General features: G+C 42.2%; 1 protein-coding gene across 1 annotated transcript in view; it reads left to right on the plus strand.

Moving 5' to 3' along the window:
• The window catches only part of LOC120319541 (glutamate receptor ionotropic, kainate 4), a gene marked incomplete at its 5' end in the record, with an annotated part of 81,272 nt that overhangs the window by 54,306 nt on the left and 13,016 nt on the right, over positions 1 to 13,950 (plus strand). Inside the window, 5 exons of the mRNA XM_039368486.1 lie at positions 2,705 to 2,818; positions 9,263 to 9,372; positions 11,419 to 11,592; positions 13,316 to 13,481; positions 13,633 to 13,858. Coding sequence (XP_039224420.1) covers positions 2,705 to 2,818; positions 9,263 to 9,372; positions 11,419 to 11,592; positions 13,316 to 13,481; positions 13,633 to 13,858 — 790 coding nt within the window. The remainder of the gene's footprint in view (positions 1 to 2,704; positions 2,819 to 9,262; positions 9,373 to 11,418; positions 11,593 to 13,315; positions 13,482 to 13,632; positions 13,859 to 13,950) is intronic.

The raw sequence follows: 13,950 nt of genomic DNA on the forward strand, positions 1-13,950 counted from the left end.
CTCTGTGGAAGAATCTTTTTTTTTTTCTCTAGCAGAAGAAAAACCTGCTTCTTTTAGCTTATGTGCTAAAGGGCTGAAGGATAAAAGGATGTATGAAATGTCTTTGTGTGGGTGCACCAATATAGCCGTTATTTGTTCTTGATGAAGATACCGAAAAATAATATTTTATTTTATCTGAACGGTCACAGGTAGAGGCTGAATTCTGAAATAATATAAGCCACTTCAATAAGACTTAATAAGGACCAAAGTTCCTCTGCAGAGGGGAGAAGGGTGGAGAAAACTTTCAGGATTACAAGGGATAGTGGTGCTGCTGTTCCATTGTTTTCGCCTTATAAATGCAGGTTTAAATATAAGCTCTTTTCTCTCTCCAATGGCTTAGTGAAAGGAACAGTCAAAGTATTTGTATTTCAAGTTCACAAACTAAAAGGTTACATTTCTCCAGCTGGGTCAGTTGACATATTTAGACAGATAATTTGTTATTTTTAATAGGATGCTAGTTGCCCAGAATCATGTGGGGAGAGAGTGACCATAAAAACTGATAGGTATAAACTGAGAAGAGAGACAAACAGAGGATATGACGGGTGCATTATGTTACAGCAGAACTAAATACCCCAAATTATAAGATACCCCAGCCTTTGACATACTTGTCAGAGGTTTTCCACTTTGGTTACGAATCATGAGTGATAAATCCTTGTTTATTGTTTCTGCAAGTTCCTCTACAACGAGGAACCTACCAGCCTGGAGATATAAAGGACAAGGGTAGGATATGTACAGTTAATTTTCAGAAGCAATGCAACAGCGTCCTACCTTGGGAATAATACCAATGTGAGAGGCGGGGAGCTTGCTATTGTTTGGGTTCCTTTAAACAAATACACACCCTCAAAGAGCAGTTTCATGACGTTAAATAAGACCAGAGGTGATAAAAGTCACATTTAAAATGAATATCCTTATACAAGTTATATAAATGAGTTAAAAAAAATAATTTGTAGTAAGGCATGGCTCGTTTTGATTTCTTATCAAGGTTGCCGCATCGCCACCTCCATTTAAATATGAAGAAAGGAAGAAGTCCTGTCATTTGTTTATGGCTGTTTCTGCAGCGGTGTTCTTTTAACTAAAGGTGTTGCAGCCGAGCTTCCATTTGCAAAATGCCAACTGTGATAGATTGTGGCTGCGTTCCTGGAAAGATATGATCTTCCAAGAATAGAGCCCTGAACCAGGACCATGGAGAGCTCCCTACATTACACTCTTCTGGTTTATTAGTTATTTTTTATTGGGCTTCCATCCTGCTTTTCCTTCGGTAACTCAAAATGAACTGCATACCACTTTTTCCTGGTTTTTTTGCATAAAAGAACAACCCTACAAAGTAGAATGGCTGAGAAGGCTCAAAATCATCCAGGGAGTTTCTATGGCTGAGGTTGGTGCAGTAGTTAGAATGCAGCATCGCAGGCTAATTCTGCCCACAGCCTGAAGTTTGATCCTGACCGGCTCAAAGTTGACTCACCCTTCCATCCTTCTGAGGTTGGTAAAATGAGGACCCAGATTGTCTGGGGCAATAGGCTGATTCTGTAAACTGCCTAGAGAGGGCTGTAAAGTGCTATGGGACAGTATATAAGTCTAACTGCTATTGCTAATGTTACTATGCCAACATCTTAACTAATATGTTGCAATGACTCTCAGTATGACACCAGCTTCCTTTAGGCCTGATGCACACTGGAGCAAAAGATTTCTGAGACTTCTGGAAATTCCATCCCTGCTAAAGGACACCTAATTGGAGATTGTTGCCACTGGTATACCTTTTCAGATTCCAGATGGCAAGGAGGAAAGACATTTAAGGTTCTGCTTAGCTTCCTAGTACAAAGCAAGTGCTGTTGAAATAGGAACAGTCCACATACAGGAAGAGGAGGTGTCTCCAATCTATTCTTGCTCTGTTGGCTTTGTGACCTGGGAAAGGTTTGATCCATATATTATTCTCCCCCACTGGCATGGAGTGATACACTCCACATTATTAGTTCCAAGATTATTCCAAGATCTTTTCAGGCATCTGTGTGGTAGGACACAGAACAGGGATTTGAGATGTTTGTTCCAATGACCGGTGGCTTCCATAGCCATGGAAGAGAGAGGCAGAAGTTGAAACTCATTTCCCTGGGGAAAATTGCTTATAAGTTGCATGTTTGTGATTGGTTGTTGTGTCCTTTTGGCCAATGAAATAGAAGCCAAGCTTGATTGTCTGTTCCCAATAAAGCAGAGAAGCGGTCCCCAAGGTCCCCCCAAAAAAGATTGAGCTACATCCTCCAGAATCAGCAACAGGGGTTCTGATTGTTTGTGGGATTCTCTTCATTGTGTTTTTTACTGAAATAGTTGCTTTGAAGAATGACCATTGGAGAAACTTAGGGACCAAATTGTCTTCAACTCAGATCTCTTTAATTACAAATCCTGGGCTATGACCTCGAGTCAGCTGCTTCTTTCGGTTTCATTTTGCTCAAGACATTTGTCAGACGTGCCTAACTTTGCATTCTCTCTCTTTCTCTCTCCCTCTCCACATACACAAACACAGAGAGCCAAAGAATATCTTTCTCTCAAGCCTTCTTCCTCAGGCAAAACTTCCACGAGAATACTTCTTTAGAAATCAGCCGTGTCAGATTTCTTTGCTACCCCAAACCCCATTTGGGCAACAGGTATCCATCTCTCTGTGCTTCCTTTTCAGAAAGCTGATTTGGCAGTAGCTGGCCTGACCATTACAGCAGAGCGAGAGAAGGTGATTGATTTCTCAAAGCCGTTCATGACTCTGGGGATCAGCATCCTCTATCGCGTTCACCTGGTAAGACACATCACTTAAAAGCGTTTGCACGTTGAAGGATATCTGCATACAAATGTTGAACAAAGCCAATAGCTGTGAGGATTTGTCTACCAAAAAGAGGGGGGGGGAAAAACTCTTTTTGTTTTCCTACTGTTTAAAGGCATTATTCTGACATTATTTAAAACCTCAAAATTAGCTCAAGTTGAGGATTTTATTAGGGCAAAGATTGGTCAAGAGACGTGTTACGCTGTGCCAGATATTGTCCGCTTTTCTTTTTAAATAACATTGTGGGAAAATTAGAAATTACACTAATTATAAAACTCACAATCAAAAATTAGATTCTGTAGTGGAATATCAAAGCTGGTGGTAGGAGCTAATTCATTCTGGCTGATTTAGAAGAAAAGCTAATCGGGGTCAGCCTTGATTAGTACTTGAATGGGATATCACCTGGGCAAACCAGACTGCAGGCTGACATGAAAATCAAAATAATCTCCTGACGGTTTCCAAGAGCCTAGCTCAACTCAACAGAACCTTTACCTTTTGGGGTTAAAGATACCTTTCATGGTACCTTTGGTAAACATAATAATAATAAACTTCCTATTCTGTGGCCTATGAATTCTGTCTTTTGCAAAGTGGTGCGGATAATTCCCTCCTAGGAGTTATATGTTCCCCTTCCAGAAGTTCACGGAGCATAGAAGAAGGAAGAGAGTGCATTGGCTACCTTCAGGAGACCCTGATTCATGGATAGAAGGACTCCCTAGTTTGTACAAAGCTCCGTTCTTAGACGATGCTCCTTGACAAATGTGGAAGCCTCTGTCAGAACCTCAGCTTTGAACATACACGTTCCTACTGCCATTTGGTTTGGGCTTCTAATCTGCAGGCCTTTTGTCAGCCTCTCCAACAAGACGCCTTCCAGTTTTATGGGACTAGAACTCCCACATTTCTCCATTAGGGAGACAAGCAGGAGAAACTCCTTTAGACAAATGGGCCCACTACTCAGTTGGCAGCATCTTCATCCACTGAACAATAACTCTATTTTATCTCAGACTGGTTGAGTTGCTCTCTCTAATCCAGTGGTTCTCAACCTGTGGGTTGGGACCCCATTTGGGGTCGAACGACCATTTCACGGGGGTCGCCAAACAACGCAGTCCGCCATTTTCCCCCCTTTTTCCTTAGCTGTGCTACTCCCTTTTATTCTACTGGCTTTTGAAATCCAATAGAAGAGACTCTCTTGAATAGAGTCTAATTCTATTGGCTTTCAAAAGCCAATAGGAATTGTCCAGGCTGTCTCTGCCCTGCTGAGCCCGCCAAAAGTCCCATTCTGCAAACGGTGCTGCACCAGTTGAGTAGTCCTCGACTTATGACCGGTTGGGGGTCGCGGCATTAAAAAGGTTGAGAACCATTGCTCTAATCCCTGTGCAAAAATCAGGTGGCCATTATATTGACAGATGCAAGCCGAGATGGATGTTAATTCTGCCTTTGCCCTTGGTTTGAGCTGCGTCTGGGGGAGTAAAAAAAAAAAAAAAACACACCCAGTAATGTCCTCACTGAAAGAAAAAAAATTCTTTTGAAAAAAATAGGCTTAACGGGAGAGGGAGAAGAATAGGCAGTTTTCAGGGGAAAAAAGGCAGAAAAAGAAAAGGAAGCTTATCAATTCAGTTCCCCTTAGATAAGAGTTTGCTTGCCCTTTTCCTACTGTGCCACTTTATTAGTTGGTCTCAGCCCTGAGAGTAGGAACACAACAGATACTCCAAGAGTCAGAAGAAGAAGGGAGAGATTCTACCTGTTTGCGCAATTCATCACCATGATTTTGCTTATTTCCTTCTCAGGATTTCCAGAATTGGGAAGATAAGATAACCTTTATTGTCATTTTTTTCACTGTGGGCACAATGGCACACATCAAAAATAAAATTTAGTTGCCCATTCTCAAGTGAAACACATACATGACACACACCTAAACATACTATGAACAATATATATACAGACCCACATCCCTACATATACGTAGCAAATAAATATTAAATACTGCCCATCTTGAATATATAACGGAAGGAGGAAGCTTGAGAGTTCACAAGGTTAATGCTGTATGGAATGAAACTATCGCTGAATCTGGATGTTCTGCTACGAATATCACAAAGCCTCCTCCCAAAAGGTAACAAGGAAAACAGGTCGTGAAGAGGATGTGTAGTGTCCCAGATAATCTTACGGATCCTGCTCAAGCAACGCTTCTGTGCTATGTCCTGGATGGGAGAGAAGGAACTGCCAATGATCTTTCCGGCCATTCTCACCACTCTCTGCACCGCCTTCCTGTCCGAAGCAGGGATGCTTCCAAACCAGACTGTGATGCTGTAGGACAGGATGTAGTCAGGACAGGGGAAGGAAGACGTGCTTTTCTCCTGCGATGCAGAAAATGCAGGCGCTGCTGTGCCTGCTCCACCAGTTTCTCACTGTTGAGCGACCAAGTCAGCCTACTCATTAGCTGCACACCCAAGAATTTGATGCTGGTAACCCTCTCCACAGGTGAATCATTTATGCACACAGAAGTGTGGCTGTGCCTGCCTTTTCAGAAATCAACAATGATCTCTTTGGTTCTTCCGGTATTTAAAACTAGGCTGTTTTCCCTACACCAGTTCATCAGCCCCTCAACCTCCTTGCGGTAAGCTTCCACCTTGTCATCCTGAAAAAGCCCACTACTGTTGTATCAGTTGGCTATCTGCCTCTCCAGTATCTGCTAGTAGGAAATGCTTTTTCCCCAGAAAGGAAGGGCATCTCCATATCCTTCCTCTAATATGCCATCAGCCCAATGGTAGAAAAGCATTTGCAAATGGGCCAAACAAAGGATTTCTTTATGTTGTTGTTTTCCACTATCGTGATGGAAACGTCACTGAAACATTTAGCAGTTGCCCCTAAACCGTATGATCTACCCATTCTGGTGGCCTATCTGCCACAGAATTCTGTCCCTTCAAACTGCAGTTTGCAACAGAATGCTATATCTATGGTTTCTGTTGTCTTGTCTTTTTTTTTTTTAAGCCAGTCTCTCAAAAGAAAGCAAAGAATTGCTAAATTGAGTCTTTTCAGTAGTTTAGAACAAGAGCTGTCCTTGTGTCCTTCAAAGCAGGTAGGAGGCAGCCTTTGTGCCTTGGGATTTTCCATGGTCAACCTTTTTTTAAAAAAAAAAATCTGACATGTTACAGAAAGGAACCAATAGGTACTGTTGGATCCCCTTAGAGCTCAAATGTAGAATTTAGTATAGCATTTTGCTTTCCTTTTCTGTTGTTCTTCACATTACCTCTCCAAACATCAGCTCTTGTGTCTTAGAGTTGCTTTGTAACTTTTCTATGGGTTTCAGGGGGGGAAAAACCTATTGCTTAGTATATACTGTATAAAAGCAGTGCAGCAATTAAGTAATTAAAAGAGTAAATATTAATTTAACACTAGAAGGCTTGAAAACTCATTACTCTAGTCTTCCTGTGCAGATCTGATGAAAATGGTGCTCAAAGCCCATCTGTGCCTCTTCCCTTCATATTCTGGCATGGAAAACTGCAGCTGGCATTGTGTTAATCTATTGTTTCCATCAGATGTTTCCTAACAAATAATTGCAGAAGCATTTCCAGCCTGTTCAAGTGGCATTGCCTCGTCTCCTTCTCCTCTCCGTTGAGATGACATTTTGCTTCTGTCTTCTATCATTTCTTTTCTCAGTCCTCAGACCCGGCTTGCCTGTACCCCGTTCTACACACACACACACACACACACACACAAACATACAAGCTTCACAAATAACTACAAATGGCAAGCTCAAATGGGCCTGTCATTTGTCTCAATTTCATGTGTTACAATTTAATCAAGTGTGGCTTTCTGACACGGGGACTCTAATAGGAGGGCTAGCTGTTGACCTGCTGTTAAAAATACAGCCTTCTTCCTCTCCCCCTTCCCCATTCAAACTAACGGAATATTGTGGAATGGGATCATTAAATCAGGCCTTGGGACTCAGGGGTTTGGTGCCGTACTGTCAGCAGGGAGATGATACTGCCGTATTTTCTAACAGTGAAACTTTCCACGGCCTTTCTGTGTGTTCACATGAATGGATATCTCCGTTTAACAAACTTGTGACTTCCTTTTAGAGCAGTGTAAATGGGCAACTCATCAAAGTGGGAGAAAGCTAGTAGACCTCTGATGGATAAGAAGGAACTGCGACGCGTTTGCTCAAGGTCCCTTATGCCAAAAGCTCCTGGCAGTAGAAAAATACAGTAACAGTAATTAGAGATCTGGGCTTGATAGGACAAGATACGGTACTTATACATTAAAGGAAAAAGTACAGGTAGAACAGCTCATTTAGTGACTGTTCAAAGCTACAACGGCATTGGGGGGGGAAATGACCCTTCCAGCATCCCCATGATCACATGATCAGAATTCGCAGCTTGGCAACTGACTGTTGCAATGTCCCAAGGTCTGGTGATCCCCTTTTGCAACCTTCTGACAAGCAAAGTCAATGGGGAAGCCAGATTCACTTAACAACCGTGTTGCTAACTTATCGACTGCAGTTTTTCACTGAAGAACAAACGCAAGAAAGGTCTTAAAGTGGGGCAAAATGTACTGAACAAATGTCTCACTTAACAAGAAATGTTTGGCTCAATTGTGGTCATAAGTCAAGGACTCCCTGTATTTCTAATGTGGGACCATGTGCGCCAGGGCAACCGTGCAATTACCAGTTTCACAACTACATGCTACACATGTGTAGAGTCTCTGTGTAGTTAAGTCACTAGAAGACACTGATTTTGGTTGCATTTGCCTTTGTTTTCTTTAGCCAAAAAACAGACAATAACAAATGTTTTCTGAGTTGGACTCCTCATCTGAAGGACATGGGGGCAGGAGAGGAAAGGATAGGCCGTCTTTTCATGAAAGTTACTTAGCTTGATTTCCAGTCGAAACCTGTGTGTTTTGAAACACACCATTTTCCATTGTTTTCAAAGCCCAACCAGTTTTGGGGGTGGATAAGTACAAACATTGGGTTAGAACGGATTGTCTTTTTCTCCTGTTTGAAATCCACATATCCTAAAATACCCTTCCCTGTTTGTTTGTTTGTTTGTTAATTGATTCAGACAATTTATGTAATGGTTTGTTGTGGCATGAATGCTTTTAGACAAAGTTTTAAGCTTGCTGGATGTAATAGATGCCATTGCACTTTGTGATAATGATGATTTTATTTATTTAATCCCTGGAAGACAGAAAAGCAAGTAGAGATTCAGGATGCAAACTGAAAATGGTTCATGAGAAATGAAGAACATGACACAAAATCCATTTTCTTTCTCTGGGAGAGTAGCAAAAGTGATTTATGGAAATACTAGATCTGTATGACATAAGCCATCTTCCCGCTAGCATTGGTCAGAAGAAAACATGTTATAAAACGAACTACCACAATTCTGAAATTTTGCACATTTTCTACTTGAAGCAGTTGTTTGTTCCACCATGCATCTAGCTTTGGACCTTAATTTGGAATAGGCTTGTTATTGAACAGCTATTATCCGGGAGATCAATTCCCAAGAAGCTGGTTCTTGCAAAATTCCCCTTTTCTAAAACATTTGCCCCAAGATACTGAAGATCAGTCATAGGAAAGGAATCAACTGAGAACAGAAAAGATAAGATAACCTTTATTGTCATTTTTTCCTGTAGGCACAGTGGCACACATTAAAAATGAAATTTAGTTGCTTCCTCTCAAAGTGTACACATACATAACATACATTTAAAACATACTATATAAACTTACATATAGACCTACACTCTTACATATAAGTAACATATAAATATTATTCACTGTCCATCTTGAATACATAAGGGAAGGAGGAAGCTTTAAAGTTCACAAGTTCATAATACTGTATGGAACAAAGCTGTGACTGAATCTGAATGTTCTGCTTTGGATACTACGGAGCCTCAGGATTCAAAGTGAAGATGCTTCATGAACCATATCCCAAAGGTGCTTTTTCAAAAGGCAACTGGACTTTCTTGTTTTTCCCTGAAGACATTTCGCTTCTCATCCAAGAAGCTTCTTCAGTTCTTCAGCTGCTGCTTCAGAACTTAAGAAGCTTCTTGGATGAGAAGCGAAACATCTTCAAGGAAAAACAAGAAAGTCCAGTTGCCTTTTGAAAAAGCACATTTCGGACAACCATGACCTGGATGACTGAGAATCTCCCTAGACGTTCATGAAAAATGGAGAGTAGCCTTGATTTGGTGTCCATCTCAGCTGGACTTGTTCCCGTAGCTTTATTGGGAACAACGATAAAGTATTTGTGATTGCCTACTTCAGATCATGTGCATGGTGGATGTCTTACCAGGAGACAGTGAATCCCAAACTACCCCACCTAAGCTAGTCTAGCTTACCCATTTATTCTGTTCAACAAAGGTTTGTTTTTAAATTTGTATGAAAGTCGTAGAAGTGAACTGTAATGATTATTATTATCTCTGTCTTAGGGGCGCAAGCCTGGCTATTTCTCTTTTCTGGATCCTTTTTCTCCCGGGGTTTGGCTCTTCATGTTACTTGCCTACCTTGCCGTCAGCTGTGTCCTCTTCTTGGTGGCTAGGTAGGTTAACTTTTCATTCTATTGAAATGAAAATGCACTGACGTTCAACATCCCCCCCCCCCCAATGGAGATGAAACGTTTGCAGCCAAATTGCCAAGCTTGGAGAGCTGAGCTACTAATATTCAAACACTTTTCATTCTATGTCTATTCCCTGTCCTCACAGTGACACATACTGGCAGCCTCTAAGAAGTACATGGAGAAATCTAATGTGGTTGCTTTGACCAGGTTGATGAGGGAGGGTAGGAGGGAGGGAGGGATGGATGGAGAGGATGTTTATGTCTATGGACTTTCCAGTCATCTCCTGGAAACACCACAGTTCTTGCAGGATGTCACCAATCAATTGTTGTTGTTAACTGCGAAGTCGTGTCCGACCCATCACGACCCCATGGACAACGTTCCTCCAGGTCTTCCTGTCCTCTACCATCTTCTGGAGTCCATTGAAGCTCACGCCTACTGCTTCAGTGACTCCATCCAGCCATCTCATTCTCTGTCATCCCCTTCTTCTATTGCCCTCCATCTTTCCCAGCATTAGGCCCTTCTCCAGTGAGTCCTTCCTTCTCATTAGAGTGGCCAAAGTATTTGAGTTTCAACTTCAGGATCTGGCCTTCCAAAGAGCAGTTGGGATTGATCTCTTCTAGGACTGACCGATTTGATCACCTTGCAGTCCAGGGGACTCGCAGGAGTCTTCTCCAGCACCATAGTTCAAAGGCCTCAATTCTTTTGCGCTCAGCCTTTCTTATGGTCCACCAATCAATAGATCAACATAAATGACCAAAGATTTCTTATTTCAAATATAAAAGATCATGTTATTTCTAAAAAATAAAACAAGTACAGTCTTAACCTTGGATCAGTTTAAACAGAAGACAGTATGTGCCATGTTTTCTTTAAAATGAATTATACCTATTAGTAAATGTACAGCCTCATTCTAAAAGTGAGCCCAGATCACTGTAGTATAATTTTTATTTGATAAATGTCCAGAATTTCTCTAAATGAGAACAAACAAATCTAAGAAGGTTAAAATCTATGTTTTTGGAAATGTAAATCATAGCTGTATATTGCTATATATGTGATAGTGCTGGATTATTGCTCTTCCCCGCAACAATTGTTTTTAGTAGAAACAGAATTTTCTGACCCCTAGCATTGCAATTCTTTCCAATCCAAACAGGATTGCATCTCTTTTGTTTCCACAAGAGACACCACAGATTTTCACTCTTTGTAGATGCCTATGAATGCTACAAAGCTGTAATACTGGCCACTTTTGGGGGTGGAGTCTCTTAGTGCAACTGAAACTGTCAGATTCATGAGCTCATAAAAGTTTTCAGCAACACACAGGATTTGAAACCACTTATAACACAGTTGGAGGCTCCTTGCACAAAGATTACAGCTGCTCTGGATACGTTTTCTAAATGTGTCTGCACCAATGACACGGGGAGTCAGATAACAGACACCTCGTGTCAGGTGACTGACCAAAGAGGGAGAAAAAAAATCTTCTGCCAAACAATATCCTTGAGTAGTAACTACTCTTCTAGAGTGAGAAAGACGAGGGCTGTGTAAAATAACATGCTTTTAAATCAGGGTTCCCTGATTTGCTTGTTTGGCACCTGGCCAAAGAAGCAAAGCCCCATCCATGGGATGGAGGCAGCACACAAAACCATGGCCACAGAAAACCTCTCTCCACAGAACTGATTGGTGGAGCCCAAAAGGCTGGGGGCCGCCATTTTAAATAATCCCTGCCTGGCTCCGAACGGTTGTCAAGGAGAATTAATCAGAGAGTTGCAAATCTGAGCCTTTCTCCCTCTTTTTTTAAAAAAATTAGCTTTATTAAGAGTAAACAATTTCCCCCAAGTTCCACTTGGCTAAACAATTATGAACATGCAGGCAAAGGTGATGTATTCTGTCCTGGCTTCAGATTGCTCATAATCGTACGATATGCAAGACCTCATCTTGAGAAATTACGCACCCGGGGAAATTCTGTCACTCTTGCTTCTATGGTGCCCTGTGTTCGTGTGCCAGTGTAACAGGATGTGTTGTGTTTTGATGCTGCAGATTGACACCCTATGAGTGGTACAGCCCCCATCCCTGTTCTCAAGGACGATGCAATCTACTGGTAAATCAGTATTCTCTGGGCAACAGCCTGTGGTTTCCTGTCGGTGGATTCATGCAACAGGGATCCACAATTGCCCCACGAGCTTTGTCCACCCGCTGTGTCAGTGGAGTCTGGTAAGAAAACAAAAACAATCATGTTTCTTCTTGGGGTGCTTCCATATAATGTTATCAATATAGGTTATTTGGGGTGAGATCTTTGCTTACATCAATCAATCCATGAGTCAGAATAGAGTTATAAAGGATATTGGAGGTGTTCTAGTCCAACCCGCTGCTCAAGCAGGAAACCCTTTATCATTTTAGACAAGTGACTGTCCAGTCTCTTCTTGAAAACCTCCAGTAATGGAGCACCCACAACTTATGAAGGCAAGCCGTTCCACCGGTTAATTGTTCTCATTGTTAGGAAATTTCTCCTTAGTTCCAGGTTGCTTCTCTCCTTGATTGGTTTCCATCAGTTGTTTCTTGTCTTGCCTTCTGGTGCTTTGGAAAATAAGTTGACTCCCTCCTCTTTATGGCAGCCTCTCAAATACTGGAATCCTGCTATCATGTCCCCATTAGTCCTTCTTTTCTCTAGACTAGCCAAACCCAAATAATTGAGAAGACATCCAATGCAATAGCAACTGAGACACTAATGGCACTCTGGGTCCAGATATTCCCATGTTAATACATTTGGAGAAGCTTTATGTACTCATATTTCCCAATGATTAAGTGAACAAATTTTCCATAATCCTTTAAGATTTTTTAAAAATTAAATTCTAAACAAAGCTATTAGTTCACCGTGCTAGCATGAAATCTGATGATAAATTTGGTATCCCCCAGAGTTTGTTGGCATTAATGTTTTTGCTCTTAGTTGCAGATTGAATCTCGGAAATGCATGAGCAGCAGAGGGTAAAAAAGGAGATAGATAAAAATAGGCTTTCCTTCTAAGCAAAAACACATCATTTCTCTATTACATGGTTTTCTGGCTCTTAGCTAGTATACTGTATAATATCTCTCAATTCCAGTAGCTATGTAAAAGCTAATCTCCATAACCTTTTTTCTGTAATGCCCTTGGGTTTTGTTGAGGAAAAAAAGTCAGAAATATCCTGAAACTTTAATAACCAAATAGCTTATACACAATAATAATTTGGCATCCAATGATCCCGCTGTGGAAGAAATAAGTCTTGCAATGCTTTCTTCTGTATCCAACCCTACCCTGACCAGGTTCTGATATGCAGAGGAAGTAACATTACATGAACAAGATTAACTCACCTTCCAGATGTTTGAGGGTTGCATCTCAATTCCTTTTGCCTTTGGGTTGCTCTTTCTGCACATCTGGAGCGAACAAAGTTCTGAAAGGCTGCTTTATAAGACATCCATTGAGTCTAGAACAGCGGTTCTCAACCTATGGGTCGCGACCCCTTTTGGGGTCGAACGACCATTTTACGGGGGTCGCCAAACAACGCGATCCGCCATTTTTCCCCCTCAGGGGGCGCCGCCGCGCATGTGCGCCGCGCATGGGGTGCCGCCGCGCATGCGTGCCACACGGGGTGCCGCCGCGCATGCGCACATGCGCATGGGGGCACCAGCATGGGGGCCACGTCGCGCATGCGCGGCGCGGCCATGTGACCGGGGGTCGCCGTATAAAAAGGTTGAGAACCACTGGTCTAGAACATGTGCCCTTATTTTGCACAGATGGAACAGAACAGAACTTTTTTCTCTTAACCCAGTCGGTTCTTGATATATTGCCTTCTTAGGCAGTTATGGATGTTTAGTACCCTTCGGAAGGGAATGGATCGCCCTAAGATGCAAAGCCCAGATCATTTCCATTGTGTCTTTTGCTTCCCTTTCTTCACTCAAGGTGGGCTTTTACCTTGATCATCATCTCCTCCTACACAGCTAACCTGGCAGCCTTTCTCACCGTGCAACGCATGGACGTGCCCATTGAATCCGTTGACGATCTGGCTGACCAGACGGCTATTGAGTACGGCACAATCCACGGAGGCTCCAGCATGACGTTTTTCCAAGTAAGCCCTTTGCTGATGGAGGTCATCAGGCCAGAATTCATTGTGCCAAAGAGATAAATAAATCATAAAGCCCATAGCTGGCTCTGTAGGACATTCTGTCCAAGACGTCGCGTGGTTAGGCTTAAATCTTTGCTTCTTTTGTTTTGTTAAGAACTCGCGGTACCAGACATATCAGAGAATGTGGAATTACATGTACTCTAAGCAGCCGAGCGTCTTTGTTAAAAGCACGGAAGAAGGGATCGCACGGGTGCTCAACTCGAACTATGCGTTCCTGCTGGAGTCCACCATGAACGAGTATTACCGCCAGCGCAATTGCAACCTCACCCAGGTCGGGGGCCTTCTGGACACCAAGGGCTACGGGATTGGCATGCCAGTCGGTAGGCAGCGAAGTGAAATTCTAGCTAAATGTCTGTGGAGATTCTCAGTCACCCAGGTGCATGGTTGTCCCAAAGGTGCTTTTTCAGGAGGC

Source organism: Crotalus tigris, unplaced genomic scaffold (assembly GCF_016545835.1).
Source record: "Crotalus tigris isolate CLP2741 ecotype Arizona unplaced genomic scaffold, ASM1654583v1 scf7180000020806.364445, whole genome shotgun sequence".
Taxonomy (NCBI): Eukaryota; Metazoa; Chordata; class Lepidosauria; order Squamata; family Viperidae; genus Crotalus; species Crotalus tigris.